This window comes from Pinus tabuliformis, chromosome J (assembly GCF_031772625.1).
Source record: "Pinus tabuliformis cultivar Carrire ecotype Pingquan chromosome J, CPIR1, whole genome shotgun sequence".
NCBI classification, from domain to species: Eukaryota; Viridiplantae; Streptophyta; class Pinopsida; order Pinales; family Pinaceae; genus Pinus; species Pinus tabuliformis.
Genome location: NC_142295.1, coordinates 1,265,119,035 through 1,265,135,827, shown reverse-complemented (window position 1 = coordinate 1,265,135,827; position 16,793 = coordinate 1,265,119,035). Strand labels below are relative to the sequence as shown.

Genomic DNA, 16,793 nt, shown 5'->3' with positions numbered 1-16,793 from the left:
GTAGCTTATGGTGAAGGCATGATCAACCTCAGTTCTTAGATCTAATAGTAAAGGAGGCTCATGGACTCTTTTTAGGAGCATGTAGCTTTTGATCAGTGTCTGCAGATGTCAAAATCCTTCAGACTTTCTTAAAGAAATGAGCGAGCGATGAAGATATCAAATTTCATCTCAATTGAGGGAGTGGTTGAGGGTTCGAATCCTAAGGAGAAGCTTAAGGGTTTCATGGATTTGGGCCTGCGGGATGACTATCCTTTGGAAACAACTTTCACTATGGCTAGACTGACGAGGGCATTAGTGAGATTCAGATGGTGCTTTCGACATTGCTATCTGCTTCTGCCCTTCATTAGAATAGGAATCCACGATTTCCAAACCCAGCAGCGATTTAGATCCCACGCCATGGAATTTTTGTCATGACTATCTGGTAAAGTTTGTCTAACAATTCTATGTTTTGGCTTACCAGAATTACAATATGGAGATCTGCGCCTGTAAATCTAACCAATAATTTTTCAAGCTTTGGAACCAGAGGATGGCGATGCTACAGAAAACTGATCCTTGAAACTGAGGATGTAAAGTTAGGTTTTACTCGCCTAGAATAACTTTTTGTTCGCCTGGTTTGAGAGTTCTGAAGGCAAGTCTGTGTCCGAACTCGTGCAAATGGGGAGGAAGTTATCGCCCGCAATTTTGGAGGAATTTGAATACCGACCACCAACTCGGGACAGCCCATCGCTCGCGGGGAGATGTGACCAAGAATCATGGCAATTCCTCTTTCCACCTCCATAGCAAAGTTAATGCTATGGAGGGTACCTCTGTCAGAGTCTCACAGAGCACGGCGACGGCATGGACCATACCTCTCTGGCTGCCCAGCAAAAAGCCCCCGGCGACCCTGCCCGCAGCCAACCTTGCAGTTCCCCTCACATCGTATTGATGACATCGTATTGATGACGTATTGATCCGCCGAATCAATAGCGCGTGGCCTCCACTCAGATAAGGATTAATGCCGGACGGGAGAGCTCACCAACCTCCTCCGGCCTTCAAAGTCCCCGCAGAACATTATCTGCAAAACCATTCGGCGAACAGAACAGAGCAGACGTTCAATACCTGGAGGACCTGGCCACTGGTTATCGAGATTTGCGGTTGGCAAAGTTAGTGTCCCTATCACCATTGAAACTTAGTCTTCTATATGACACACCTTTGAACTGCATACATATGACACACCTTTGAACAAACAGAGATTTTGATCTTTTTCTAAATGGAGTTGGCTGCGGAGTTCTAGATTCAGTGTTTCAGATTTCGTGTGCTGCTTGTGCTTCCTGTAACATCTTTGTGATTGCCTTCCACATACTCGTCCAAATATCTTCTGTAGTTGTTGCTGGGGGCTGGTTGGTTTACTCTGATACCTGGAGCTTGTTTAGAAGCTGGTACTAAAGACTGTAAAACTCTGGTAACCTCATGCATGGTGGGACGGTCAGAAGGCTGTCTCTTTGTGCATAGCAGTGCCAGCTGGAAGATCTTTCTTACAACCCCAAGATCTGTGCAGGTTGCTGCTACTTCTTGGTCTACAGTTTCCATTACTGTATTGTTGTCTGCTTTTGATAGAATCTGCATTCAAATGCCCATGTCAAAAAAACCAAGGTTATTTCTTTATTTTCTTGGTCCATGCAATATCTCAAGACAAAAAATCTTCACAATTTACAAAACGACAATCCCAACTGGAGCAAATTCAAGACGAACAACCTTCACAATTGACAAAAAGGCGATCTCAACTTGAGCAAATTCAGAGTCATTATCATCTTACCAGCTGAAGCAAATTAGAGTCGTTATCCACAGCTTTCCTCCCTGTGAGGAGCTCTAAAAGAACAATGCCGTAGCTGTACACATCAGACTTCTCATTAAGCCTAGACGTCCTTGCATATTCAGGGTCAATATAACCAATAGTACCCATAACATAGGTAGAGGTGTGGGTTTTAGCAGAAGGGATACACTTGGCAATGCCAAAGTCTGACAAATGTGCTTCAAAATTGTCATCTAAGAGAATGTTGGAAGTCTTAACATCTCTGTGAATAATACGTGGGTTGCAGTCATGATGGAGATATGCTAGACCTTGTGCAGCTCCTAAAGCAATCCTTAGACGCGTGTTCCAGTCTATCTTAATCTTCTTCGAAGATCCTACATACAAGATGCACTGCTTAGATTCTCTAAGTTGGCCATTAGCAAACATTCACTATATATGAAAGGCTGGTTACAATCTTTTCTGTTAAAACCTATATATGACCATTATACATGTAAATTTTTTGATAGTTTTTGCCATCCATTTCACTCACCATGTAAGATGTCAAACAGACTTCCATTCACCATGTAGTCGTAGAACAACAAATTGCCATGTGGAGAAAGGGAATAACCATGCAAACTCACAAGATTCCGATGCTTAATGCTTCCAACAGTCTCTAACTCAGTTTCGAATTCCCGCAAACTTTGTGGATGGTGTGTGTATAGTCTTTTAATAGCAATTGTCTTACAATTCTTGAGAATACATTTATAAACTGTGCTCGTAGCCCCATAACCAATTATATATTTCTCATTCAAATTTTCTGTCAATCGCATTATGTCATCATACATGAGAAGGGCCATGTCCATGTGCAATATTACTAACCTTGGAGAACCTGGTCAGGACATCAAAGCATTTTTTAAACAAAGGACACATATTGATGTTGATATAATTCTTAAATCCATGATATGATCCAGAGAAATAATACCTTGACCCATTTTGTTCGCATCCCCTTTAGTAAATGGCTTAGGCTGATTTGAACGGTAGAGAGCTATAATGATCATACATACTAATAAAACTGAACCCAACGAGATGCAAACAATAGCTGGTGTTGAGACAGAAGCTGTCCATTTTCAAAATCAACTCAATACTCTTAAGAATATAATTTCAAAGGAAATTTAATCACAAAACATAACTAATCCATGGAATCTAAAATTTATTTCTGTTTTCACCTTTCGATTGTCTGGAGTATATCCCACAAAGTGATCCAATCCAATTGCCACAAAGATCTAAACATGTTATTATTATAGTGAATTTTGGATTTGGGTAAAAATCTCAAAAATTTTATTTTTGTAAATACAGTGTTTGAATTATATTTTTATAATAGAAATAAATTTAACACTGTCAAAAATTTGCAGTACACATAATTTTTATTTAGATTTACTAAAATCCCTGCAATTTTTTTCTTTCAAGAAATTCCAAAGAAAAAAACATAATCGTTAAACTAAAATCAGACTAAAATCAGTTGATGAAAGCACTTACAGACTTTGTCCTTGCCGGATGTGCAACAGTGACCACAAAAAAATAGATATGAATATTGATTTTTATTTTAATGTGTTTTTATGATGTTTTTAACAACATTGTTGTTTACATATTCATTTATAAGGAAGTAAGAAAATGGAGGAAATTAGACATGAATGGGAGGTAACTATCAAAGGCACCAAGCAAGTGTTCACTTGTCTTGTTGGTGGCTGTGCGGGGAATTTGAGTCGATCTAAGCTATCTGGCCTTAATCATCATCGCGCTACCACCCACAATCTCCCACCAATTCCTCCACGTCAAAGAGGTCGAGCAAGAGATGCAAATGCTACATGGGCGGTCAAATCAACAAGTGCAGTTAAAAGGCAAAATGCCAAAATACAATATGACTTAGATGCAAGGCTATGTCGTGCACGACAACAAGCATATAAAAGATTTGTCAATGAAGAAATTCTTTCAGCTGTAAGTATTTATTAGTATTTATTTGTATATGATTTTTTATTAATATTGTCAATGAAGAAATTCTTTCAGCTGTAAGTATTTATTAGTATTTATCTGTATATGTTTTCTATTAATATTAATTTATTGTTGTGGACGAAATTCATTGAAACTTGTTTTCACAGTGAGTTGCTACATTTGATCAGCTTAATGACACTTCAAAGCAAAGGATTTGTGAAAAAATTCAACGTTGGGATCAGAGTCTACCTCGTAGACGCATGCAGACAATGAAGCGCATAGATATTGCTATAAAAGAGAAAGCAAGCACTGAGGTTCCCGATGATGTGGGGGAAGAAGGATCAGATGGGCACAGCCATATATTAAACTTTGATGAAACCAATCAGGACAATGACAACACAGTTGAGTCCATTTTTTTGCATATATTAATTTTTTAGACATTTTAACATTAAATAATATTTATATTTATTATAATTGTATACTAATTTCTCATTGTTATTGATATGCATAGCCTAATCAACAAAATTCCCCAAATTCAAGCCACCAACCATTGCGACGCTCACCTAGATTTCAAGGTTTTCAAGGGGTTACTGGGCCAGTAAGTTTTTAATCCATATAACCTATTCCACCGAAAATATTAATATATAAATTGTTATGTTTTACCATAATGATGGGATGAGAAATGGATGTTCTGTATTATATATCCTTATCTTTGATTTTTTTTTTATTATGTGCGTGTGTGTTATTTCTTATTTATGGTGCAGGTGTTCCCTTTGGAACCATCACAATCAATGAAAACCCCTTGTAGAAGCCTTAAGAAGAATGGAAATGAAATGGTTCAAATGCTACAACCATCTTCATGTCCAATGTCACAATGCAAGGTAAGACTATATTTATTTATACTCTTATAATTTTATCATATTTTTACATTTAATTCTTTTTTATTCACATACTTATATCTATGTATAATCTAATGTTCAGAGTAATGAATATACATCTCCTAAAACACCTTTGCACATGTATGATGGTGGACATGATACTTAGCAAAAATCACATTCTCCTCAACCATTGCGGCATTCACCTAGACTTCAAGATAAATTAGGAGAGGTAAGTTATATACTACATATCTTAGCTCATAATAACATTGACGTATTTTTTTATGACTAGTTAATGCATTTTCTTTTCATATTCCTTACATGTTCACCATATTCTCATTATATCTATATAGATTTTGATATTTATTGATAGCTAGTCAATGAAATGTCTTTTCATATTCGTTACATGGTCAGCATATTTTCATTATATCTATGTGGATTTTGATATTTATTGATAATGTTTTAATTTCCACAGAAAACAAAAAAGATAAATGTTGATGCTATGGTTAAAAGGACCAAAATCACGCCAAAGGACTTGAAAGCACGTGGGTTCAAGTCACGCAAACAATACATAGAGCATATATGCTCAACTAGCATTGCTCTCACTAAACCCACTAGGTTTGCTACTTTGAAGGCTAAACATTCCAGCAAGTTTAAATGACTTAGGCTACAATAATATAACTTTAGCCATTGTTTTATCTATAAAGGGGCTACAAGGACAGTTTCAATATATGTAATCTCTGTATTTTTTAGACTTTTTAATACATCATTTTTTTTTCCAAAAATTGTTTCCAGGTGCTAAGTATGTCTTTAAAATGCCAACATCTAATTTTAGTTACAACTTTAATGTACTAAAAAAAACCATTAATAAAATAATGAAAATTATCTCTGCGTTATTGTTATTTTCTCCTTGCATTTAATAGAACTACTTCAACCAAAAGAAAAAACAAAAAACAAAACCTAAAGTTTAGAGGATCATTAGTTGTGGGTTTGTTATCGAGGTAGGATTCTCCTTAAAACAAATAGTATCAATATCCCAAGGTTATAATGCGAGTTTTGTTCCAAAAATATCTCTTATCTTGGCCATAAAAACAAACAATATCAATGTCCAAGGTTATAACGGAAGTTTTGTTCCAAATAATCTTAATCTTAGCATCATTACATCATCGTTACAAATAAATTCAATTATTTAGAATTCATAATATTTGATAACACTGAAACTATGCCCTAACTCACTTATAAATAATGATTAATTACGTTAAATATTAATTCTTTCCAAAAACTAAAATATAAGAATTACAATTAAAAGATGTTGTTATTAGTTGAGATATAGTTCCTACTTTAAATTTATTTTTAAATAATAAAGTGAAGGTATAAAAGTTATAATTTTTTTATAAAAAGTTTATTTAGAAATTTTGTAAATTATTTATTTTTAATTAATAAAATATTTTTATAGAAAGTTTATTTAATTTTTTGTAAATTATATTTAAGCCATGGGTTGGAAAAAATATAATAATTACTTTTTAATTAATATAAAAATTAATATTTAAAATATTAATATTTAATAAATCTTATTTTATTATAAAACTAAACAAGTTTTTTTTGTTATTAAAATTATGGATATGATTATGTATATTATATATATGGATAAGTATTATGAAAGTAAGAGGTTTCTTAAAATTATTTTTCACTTTATTCAAAGTCACTTTTTGCTCAAGCTAAAATGACATAATATTTAATGAAAAGTTTTGTCGTGATAAAGAAATATGAGGAAGAATAAAACTAAGATATTATAATGATGAGATGAACTCGAATTTCTAAAATCAAAAGTCATTCCTTGTCTTAATTAGTGTGAAGAACTCGAATTTTACAAGAAAATTCTTCCAAGAGAATAAATGATGATTTAATCACAAAAGTTAATTCCACTTTAGAATAGAATACCAAAATCAAGGAAAGAGGGAAGAACCCTACAAGTGTATAACCCTTATAAGCCCCACAGACTCGTCGGAGTCCCTCCCTAGGCCCTAAGAAAAAGAGATAATTATAACCTGTGGAGAGAGTAATGAATGATGCTCTAATGGAGATGATGGTGAAGAACCACCCCATCATGGTAGTTTGGATAAATCCCATACCATGGTTACCTCATCAAGAAGTAATATAAGTTCTAGTAAGAAATAGTCAAAACAAGCAGAAGGGCTCACCGACATGAAAGTAAATATTATTGTAGTCCTCGATTGGGTAGCACTATGTCTAGTAGAAATTCAAAGAATAGTAGAATAATTAACTATATAGGAGCCAACCATTTTTGAAGAACAATTATTACTATGCATAATACTCATTATGATAAGGCTAGTATGAAGTTACAAATTGAGAAGGTGCATATTAGGAACAAGAAGGTGACAAAGAAATGAAAGTCGAAAGTAGATGTCTTAGGAGTTGGACCTACTAGACTTCTTAAATTACATATGGCTAAAAGGGACACGCTTACACATTTTGACATAGAGCAAGAAATTGAGAACATGTGATTAAAGAGGAAGATCAATGAACTTGAAGAAGCTCTCAGCCATAGACCTTCATTTATGCACCCTTTAGCTATCCCAAACCTAGAACTTGTACCAACAGTCACGCTTAATACACTAAATAGAATTATGAATGCAATAAAACCATTGAATGGAATTAGGACTTAAGTCGTAGACAATATCAATATGTGACTAATAGTTACTGAACACGCATGGGAGCTATTTCTAAATTTAAGAAAGCTCTCTCAAAGATTTCTTCTTTTACAAATTATTTGCTAAAGGACTTGGAACATGATTAACACTTTGCTCATAGTGATTTAATGATATTTATTACTAGAATTTCTACCCTTAATGACTTTCAAAAAACCCAACAAGGGATTTCAAATGGGGAGCAAATAAAATAGATAAAGGCAAGATTATATGCTAGAATCAAAATGTTAAAGGATGCTATTTTTGAGTGTACAAAGATTAATGACTAACGAAGCAATAGTTTCTTTAAATGTATTAAAGTTGTTGAAGATATTCAAGGGTCAAGAATGATTACAGACTCCATGTTAGTTCCAAAAGATGTGCTACAAGAATTGGAAGTTATTAAGACATTATGGGGTAATGAGTTCGACAACTTAACAAATTCTTTGAAGGAAGAAATAAAAAAATGGTTAGTTACATATAATAATGAGAATGAAGACCAACTATCAGTCATCAATCAATTATGTTCAAATACAAAAGAAACATATGAGCATACTTTTGCATTAGATGTAAGACACGACATAATCGTCCTTCCCATCGATTATATTAAAGAATGGCTTAGAAAATATTTAAATGAAATTGTTAATCCTGAATAACTTCCCCATTGGTTAGATTAACAAATATGCAAAGACTAATGTATACTCCAACATTTGATGCTATAAGGGATAGATAATTCATTAAGTCGGTCATCCTTCTGCAATTTTGTGAGTGTTCTATATTTTATTTGAAGCAATTCCCATTTATTTCTCCCTAGTCTTAAATCATCCAACTTTGTAAAGTTTGTTATACATTTGTAATTCTGTCTGCATTCCTTTTGCTTTCTTCTAGCTTAATATATACCATTTATTGTTCCTCAAGAGTCCCATTCGAGTTCCATTCTAGTCCCTTAAGGATGAATGCATTCAATTTACATTTAAGTATTAGGAATTTTGTAGAGTACTTTACACACTTGCTCTATTTGAACTTAAAGTTTGTAATATCTTTTTGACTCTTATAGAGAGCTATTTCCAAGAGCGCATGGAATTTGTGGTTTCGTATACTTTTAATTAAGCATTGAAATCTCATGAATGTTCTCCTATGATTGTTTATGATATTGAATGAAATCATTTTAGAGCTCTTTAAAATATTTGGACCATTTCTTTATTTTTTGTCTATGTATTTGTTTCAAATGTGTCTCCCTCATGATATGTGAATGGATATGTGCCATGGAATGACTTAATTAGATAGTATTTACTTCTTTTTGTTTTTATTTATTTTCTTTAAAATCACATGGTCCACTCAAAGGTGAATATGTTGAATGTTTAATTCCACATTTTTGAGTTAATCAGAAAATGTGAGTGTGTGAAAGAGGAGTATCACCTCTATAAAAACACCATAGAATATATAAAAGTCCCTAGGATGTTGACTTTTATCGTTGACGGGAAACGAGATCAACAACATTGTGTCTTTTGATATGAGGCTTATAGGTATTCTTCAAACAAGTTTTCATAATTTTGTGAAAGAGCCAAATCCTAGTGAGTTGCCCAATAAGTCTATGATCAACAAGGGCCAAGATTTTGTATCTTCACATGGTAGGATATAGCATGGCTTCTAGAATTTTCTCAATTCTCTTCACAAATATGTTTAGTTGATATTTGGAAATCTTAGTGTAGGTAGTAACCATGGTTTCAAAAGCTAGACCTTTAGCATCGAGAATGGATTGCAACCCCCTTTGAAGGGGGTATCCATTACACTTAGAATAAAGTTTTTCAATTGGCATTAAGGTTTCTCAAAGCACCCATAAATAATTACTAATTGTTACTATGTATTAACTTTTCTTAATGTGCAATTTGATTGAGGATCAATAATTGATTTTGGCCCATTTTTGGATCAGTATTAACACATCCACATTGCTTCTATAAATGTTAAACTTATAAGAAGGGTAACACATGTAAATTGAATTAGCTATGTATCATTTAGTATTAGTGGTATACTTTATGGGTGTCTTTTAAGCTATGGTTACTATTTATACATGTAGATTCTTTTTAAACCCATGTTTATCAAGTATTAAAATGGATTGAATTTCTTTAATACACATAGATCCTTCTTAAATCCATATCTATTAAATATTGAGAGGGATCAAGTTTATTAGTGTATCTTTTTTTTTAAATAAGTTTAAACATTATATAGTTTGAATTTTGTTTTTGGTATTCATCACCGTAATTTGGATATATAATTTTTTGATCAAATTGCATCTTTTTCATTACTGAAATTGTGTTTTTGAATGCATAAAGGGATTCAATATCCTCAAAAACCCTATTGCACTTGGATTATGCAATATCAACAATTAATATTTAAATTTCTAACAATTCTTATAATTTTTTAGTTAGATTTTGGGAAAAAATGGTTGGAAAAACGTAGCTAAAACAAGTCTGAATTGTAACATGTTTAGACCACACTTTTTTTATCATTCAATATGCTGAAATAAATGCTAAACAAAATTTACACCTTAATAAATTTGATCCCTCTATAGATGCGGGTTTAAGATGGATTTACATTGATTTAATTTTATTAGGTACTATCACTTACATGTAGGTGATGCACGTTCAAGATGGATTTACATTGATTTAATCTTTTTAGTTATTATCACTTACATGTAAGTGAGTGATAACATCTATGTCATAATAGGTTGTGAAATACCTCATTACTCTTTAAGGAATAGTATTCAATATTATTTTATTATAATAATAGATTATATGTAAATCAATTAGGTTTATATAGGGTGGTTTATATTGATTTATATGTAAATCAATTAGGTTTAAAATTGCATTTTCTTGCAAAGAGCTCCTCTTCCTCAGACTTAAGGAAACAAGTTAACGACCTAAGACTAAGAGGCATCTGGCATGAGTGAAAGCCTGCCCCCTCATAGACCACCAATGGGTATTTACAAGTGGTTTGGTTTTCCTTAAATAACAATGATGAGTCAATATGCATTAGTAGATAGCAGAGGCATGTGGCATGAGTGAAAGTCTGCCCCCTCATAGACCACCAATGGGTATTTACAAGTGGGGTGGTTTTCCTTAAATAACAATGGTGAGTCAACCTGCATTAGCATATAGCAGCAAGTGATTGTTGTCCATACTGTTGGTTTGACAACTAAGTTATGATAGGATTTCCTACTATTTAAAAATTGGGTGGTTAAGAGAAATCATTATTCTCCTCTCCAACTATATTCAATTGCCCCAAACAACATATTGAAGATAAATATAAATTATTGCTTAACTATTCTATATTTTGACATTTTTAATTGATCCATCATAAATATAAATCATTGTTTAACTATTCTATGTTTTGATGTTTTTAATTGATGAGTCAATCTCATTAGCAGATAACAACCAATGATGACTATCCACATTGTTAGTTTGGCAATGAAATTAAATAAAAACCAATGATGTCCATCCACATTGTTATTTTGACAATGAAATTATGATAAATTTTCCCACTATTTAAAATTAAGTGATTTAAAGAAATAATTATTCTCTTTTCTAACCAAATTCAATTGACCCAAATAATATATTAAAAATAATATAAATTATTATTTAACTTTCTACATTTTAATTCAATTTTTTATTTATAAAAAACAACCACCCCTCATTCATTCAACCTATGAAGTGCGCATATACGGAAACTGGGCATATACGGAAGATGTGCGCATATACGGAAACTGTGCATATACGGAAGATGTGTGCATATACGGAAGATGTGCGCATATACGGAGACTGGGCATATACGGAAGATGTGCGCATATACGGAAACTGGGCATATACGGAAGATGTGCGCATATACGGAAACTGGGCATATACGGAAAATGTGGGCATATACGGAAGATGTGCGCATATACGGAAACTGGGCATATACGGAAGATGTGGGCATATACAGAAACTGAGCATATACGGAAGATGTGCGCATATACGGAAACTGGGCATATACGGAAGATGTGCGCATATACGGAAACTGGGCATATACGGAAGATGTGCGCATATACGGAAGATGTGGGCATATACGGAAACTGCGCATATACGGAAGATGTGCGCATATACGGAAACTGGACATATACGGAAGATGTGTGCATATACGGAAACTGGGCATATACGGAAGATGTGCGCATATACGGAACCTGGGCATATACGGAAGATGTGCGCATATACGGAAACTGGGCATATACGGAAGATGTGCGCATATACGGAAGATGTGGGCATATACGGAAATTGGGCATATACGGAAGATGTGCGCATATACGGAAGATGTGCGCGTATACGGAAGATCTGCGCATATACGGAAACTGGGCATATACGGAAGATGTGCGCATATACGGAAGATGTGCGCATATACGGAAACTGGGCATATACGGAAGATGTGCGCATATACGGAAACTGGGCATATACGGAAGATGTGGGCATATACGAAAACTGGGCATATATGGAAACTGCGCATATACGGAAGATGTGCGCATATACGGAAACTGGGCATATACGGAAGATGTGCGCATATACGGAAACTGGGCATATACGGAAGATGTGCGCATATACGGAAGATGTGTGCATATACGGAAACTGGGCATATACGGAAGATGTGCGCATATACGGAAGATGTGCGCATATACGGAAACTGGGCATATACGGAAGATGTGTGCATATACGGAAGATGTAGGCATATACGGAAACTGGGCATATACGGAAGATGTGCGCATATACGGAAGATGTGGGCATATACGGAAACTGGGCATATACGGAAGATGTGGGCATATACGGAAACTGGGCATATACGGAAGATGTGTGCATATACGGAAACTGGGCATATACGGAAGATGTGCGCATATGCCCAAACTGGGCATATATGGAAGATGTGCGCATATACGGAAGATGTGGGCATATAAGGAAACTGGGCATATACGGAAGATGTGCGCATATACGGAAACTGGGCATATACGGAAGATGTGCGCATATACGGAAGATGTAGGCATATACGGAAACTGGGCATATACGGAAGATGTGCGCATATACGGAAGATGGGCGTATACGGAAGATACATGCATATATATGAGGTTAAATAAATAAATCGGATTTAGGATAAATATGTACTCACCCCGTACTTATTTGTACTAAAGGTTGAATCCATTGGGATAATATTATTGTGAGAGTATTTCAGCATCATTGAACACATCCACTTTGTTTGTATGCCTATGATAAAAGGGATATTTTCAATAAGATCATTGAACACATGCGCATATCTTCCGTAATCCTATGAGTTTCGAAGTGAAACTCGAATTTGGTCTATTTCCAAAACGTTTGACACACTACCAACCTTCTTTTCTGAAGATTCGATAGATTTCAGTGGTCATCGTCATCATCATATATATAATTTTTCATGGTTTAAATTGCATTTTAGAATGTATAAATGGATTCAACTCTTTGAAAATCCTTTTGAGCACTAGGATTACATAGATTATAGTCTCTGTAATTTGTTGTCTGCTATATCTTTTGTTGATATTTCTAATAACGTTACAGCATCATCAACACCTTCAAACTATTCCAACCTTCTGATGCCAAGAAATTCCTGGTGGTGGGTGTTCACATTATTGGATTTACATATTGGTAATTAGTTGATATGTAAAATTGGATACGTGTACAAAGTATTTTTTTTTTTTTTATCTTTGTGAACCTCATCTCCTTGGTGACTCCTCATGGCAGTTTTTTCCAAAGTCTGAACTTTCTTATTCTAGAACTGGTTTTAATATAAATGTAATTATAATTATGTACCAAATTTAAGCATGTTGTATTTTCTTTCCAAGGTATGGAAGTATCAACTACTGGAATTTTTCTCATATTTCACTTCTATCTGTTGAATGATGTCTAGTATTTGTCTATTTTGGAAAAGAGAGTGGCTATTGAGAGATGTTTTCATTGATAGGAGAGGGTTGAAAATGACCTGCATAGGGATCATAGAAGCGTTTAAATATGGAAATAATTGTGCTTTTTCCAAATCCGTTATGACCAACAGGTGTTATTGTCTTGCCAGCATGAATAGAAAGGTAAAAATATTGAAAGACAATTTGTTTTCGAGATGGATATCTAAACCAAATATTCTGTAGTTCAATGTGCCCCTCTACTTGTAATAAAGTCTCGCTTTCAGGAAGATTGTGATTTATATCTTGATTTTGTTCTATCATGATTAGAATGCTATATGCAGTTGTGATTAACTAAGTGCAAGTGTAATCACATCACACAAAATGCAATACGTTTTTTCATTTTTTCCTTTTAATTAAAATTAAATAGCAAACTATAGGATTGTAATGTTGAATTTACATGTTATACACAATTTTTTTGTAAGCATTTCAAGATGGTGTACAATTACACTGTCTAGATTTGTCCCCATTGTCCCCATCCTAGGATGAGATGATTTCCTTATCTCATACTGTCACAGTTTGGGCCTTGAAGTTGAAATAGGCAAACAAAGCATGGGTTTGTTAGCAAATCAATAATGAAATGACACATTATACATGGTATCCAGGGTTTGTTAACAAATCAATAATGAAAAGACATGTTACCCATTATTTGTAGATGGATAGGTGGTCTCATTTAGATTGAGGTCTTATCTAAGGATCTATCCATATGTATGAAGTGTTTGAATCAATTCATCAATCTTGTCTCCATGAATCTATAAATTGTGCTCTCTTAATATTTCCCAAAAATAGATCTCGAATGGTCCACCCATCTGGAAATTTTGCTCTCTTAATATTTCCCAAAAATAGATCTCGAATGGTCCACCCATCTGGAAATTGTGCTCTCTTAATATTTCCCAAAAATAGATCTCGAATGGTCCACCCATCTGGAAATTGTGCTCTCTTGATATTTCCCACAGAGATGGTCCACTCATCTACAAATGGTAATTTGGAATGGAAAATTGTTTATTTGCCATTGGTGATAAGGTTTTATCTTCCAATATTACTTAATATAATGATAATTTCAAAATCTAATATGAAAATTATTAAATTTGGTTCAAATGATAATTTTAATGCAATACTTACCAATTATTTAATTTTTTTAATATGTAATGAGAGTGAATCCAATTCAATATGAAATGTTCTTCATCAAAAAATGATAAAATAATAAATTTACAATTTGCATTGAAGATGGATTTTCAATGAAGTATGAATTATTTCACACAGAATAATTTTCAAAGGAAGTTAAAAATTTATTTATTTATAATAATAATAAAATAATATTAAAAATAAAAATAAAATGATGGCGTAAGTTGTCCATTTTTAAATTTTTCTTCTATTTTAAATTTCTTTTGTATTATGGGATATGATTCATGTTAGAAATTGTTTCAGATAAATTTGATAACTTTGTAATGTAAAAGGGTAAAGAATGGAGATGTAGAATGTAGAAGATATTTCTAATGATAAAAGGGTAATTATATGTTTTATTTTTCAAAATTTTGTTTGCATTGATTTTTTTTTTATTTTTTTTTTATATATTGATCTTTTATATATCACGATTCTTCGAATTTATGCCTAACTAAGTTTCCTTTGCAACATCTAGTGCAATTGCTAGTTATAATTAAATTTTCATTTTTCAAAGGTTACACAACTTTATATGGGAAAATGCAAAATCCATAACATTTCTTATTGGAATATTCACAAAAATGAATATTTGACTCAAGCAATGAAGACATTAGAAATTGCATTTTTCATTAAATAAATATGATATAATTTTAATATATTGAGAAAAAGTTTTTAAATTTTATTTCTAAAAATTATTGAAATATTCATAAAAATGAATATTTAATTTAAGCAATAAATACATTAGAAGTTACATTTTTTTTAAATAAATATGATATAACTATGATACAGTGAAATGAAATAATTACATGTCATTCAACATTTCATTAATATTTTCCGAAATTTTTAAAACTTTTTATTAATAAGATTCATTATTAATATTAAATAGTTCTCTTTACCTCCCATCATCTTCAGGACCAAAAAAGACTTATGTAATATTAATAATAATACTTATTATTAAAAAGCTTTTTAGTAATTCCAAAAAGATTAATGAAATACTAAGTGATACTTATTATTCAATTATATTTTTATAAATGGAATTATAAAACTTTTCTAGATACATTATAGTTATGATCATATTTAGCTCCGGAACCGGGTATTTTAATCTCTTTACTCTTAAAGTCAAATATGTCTTTACTGTTAAAGTCAAATGGGTATTTTAATCTCTTTACTCTTAAAGTCAAATATGTCTTTACTGTTAAAGTCAAATATTCGTTTTTGTTTTTGTTAGTATTTTAATGAGAAATGTTTTAGATTTCTCATTTTAACTTATAATGTTATATATAAAGAAAAAAACAAATCTTATTTTCAAAATTTCAAATAAATAAGAGAATAATCAACTCATAATCAAAAGTTTGAAAAAGAATATTGAATATTTTTATTTCCTTATTAAATAAACTTTCTCCAAAAATCAATGAAGGTCCGTCCCAAAATACAATTATTAAAATTGGAGTCATTTGTGGATGTTTCAATATAACATAAGTTTTCGAACCATCGAAAAGCTCAAACTATTGTATTTGTTTTATTAATTGTATTGTTTTCAATGGTTGGTTTAATTAATTGTTTTCAATTGTTTAATGGTTGGTTTAATTGATATTTGTTTTCAATACATTTGTAATTCACTATAATACTTTATTATTTTAATTCTAAAACGTTATCTAATTAAACATTAGTTAGAAAATCAAAAGAGGGATTCATTTGGAATAATGGGGAAGTCTATAATACATATTTTCCAACCATTGAAAAGCTCAAATAATTATTTTGAAGGATGGTTTAATTGATATTACAAGGTTAGTTGAAGCACTTAACTTATAAACTTGATAATTTGTAACTAATAAAAACAAAATCCGTTACAACTATTCATCAAAAAGTAATGTAACATTGATAGAATATAACATCGCATCCACATAAGGATTTAAAATTCAATGGAGATGTTGTCATAAACACAAATATAAATTTATGTATTTTTTATTCAAAATAGGTCCAACTATACATGTTTCTTTTTTACAAAATAGAACTTCATTTCCAACATAAATAATGGAATCTCATGCCCATCAATGACATAATGGAAAAACAACATCATGATCGATCTACCGTATGGGTCTCTAAGTCACCCTCGTCCCATGAGGCACTCCCAGGTGGATTTCCAAATTGATGTCTCTGCAAAAAATTACAATAATCAATTAGTTGTAAAAATTGAGATCAAATACTCATTCTCACCGTGAGGATTTGAGGCAATGGAGAAGACAACCCTTCCTGGGTAGATGGCGGAGCACTTGGTGACGGAT

The 16,793-nt window shown here is 32.5% G+C and overlaps 2 protein-coding genes across 2 annotated transcripts; one reads left to right on the top strand and one right to left on the bottom strand.

Moving 5' to 3' along the window:
* Positions 1-1,275: 1,275 nt before the first annotated feature.
* On the bottom strand, positions 1,276-3,053 carry LOC149231860 (LRR receptor-like serine/threonine-protein kinase SIK1). Its single transcript, XM_089381774.1, has 5 exons — positions 2,998-3,053; positions 2,754-2,888; positions 2,322-2,660; positions 1,796-2,166; positions 1,276-1,599 (listed from the first exon to the last, which is right to left on the bottom strand). The coding sequence occupies exons 2-5, from the start codon at positions 2,827-2,829 to the stop codon at positions 1,276-1,278; spliced, it is 1,110 nt and encodes a 369-aa protein (XP_089237900.1). The 5' UTR covers positions 2,830-2,888; positions 2,998-3,053.
* A 919-nt stretch (positions 3,054-3,972) lies between these two features.
* LOC149231859 (uncharacterized) lies at positions 3,973-4,804 on the top strand. Its single transcript, XM_089381773.1, has 4 exons — positions 3,973-4,161; positions 4,272-4,358; positions 4,525-4,641; positions 4,742-4,804. Exons 1-4 carry the CDS (start codon positions 4,021-4,023, stop codon positions 4,802-4,804), a joined length of 408 nt encoding a protein of 135 aa, XP_089237899.1. The 5' UTR covers positions 3,973-4,020.
* The last annotated feature ends 11,989 nt before the right edge of the window (positions 4,805-16,793 follow it).

What these genes read in the sequence shown, in the direction of transcription:
- LOC149231859 (XM_089381773.1), top strand. Translation starts at nt 4,021, where the DNA reads ATGCAGACAATGAAGCGCATAGATATTGCTATAAAAGAGAAAGCAAGC. An exon ending in ATCAGGACAATGACAACACA is followed by an intron (nt 4,162 to 4,271) that starts GTTGAGTCCATT and finishes TGATATGCATAG; the next exon opens with CCTAATCAACAAAATTCCCC. An exon ending in GTCCAATGTCACAATGCAAG is followed by an intron (nt 4,642 to 4,741) that starts GTAAGACTATAT and finishes TCTAATGTTCAG; the next exon opens with AGTAATGAATATACATCTCC.
- LOC149231860 (XM_089381774.1), bottom strand. Translation starts at nt 2,829, where the DNA reads ATGATCATTATAGCTCTCTACCGTTCAAATCAGCCTAAGCCATTTACT. An exon ending in TGCGAACAAAATGGGTCAAG is followed by an intron (nt 2,661 to 2,753) that starts GTATTATTTCTC and finishes TGTCCTGACCAG; the next exon opens with GTTCTCCAAGGTTAGTAATA. An exon ending in TCTGTTTGACATCTTACATG is followed by an intron (nt 2,167 to 2,321) that starts GTGAGTGAAATG and finishes TCTTGTATGTAG; the next exon opens with GATCTTCGAAGAAGATTAAG.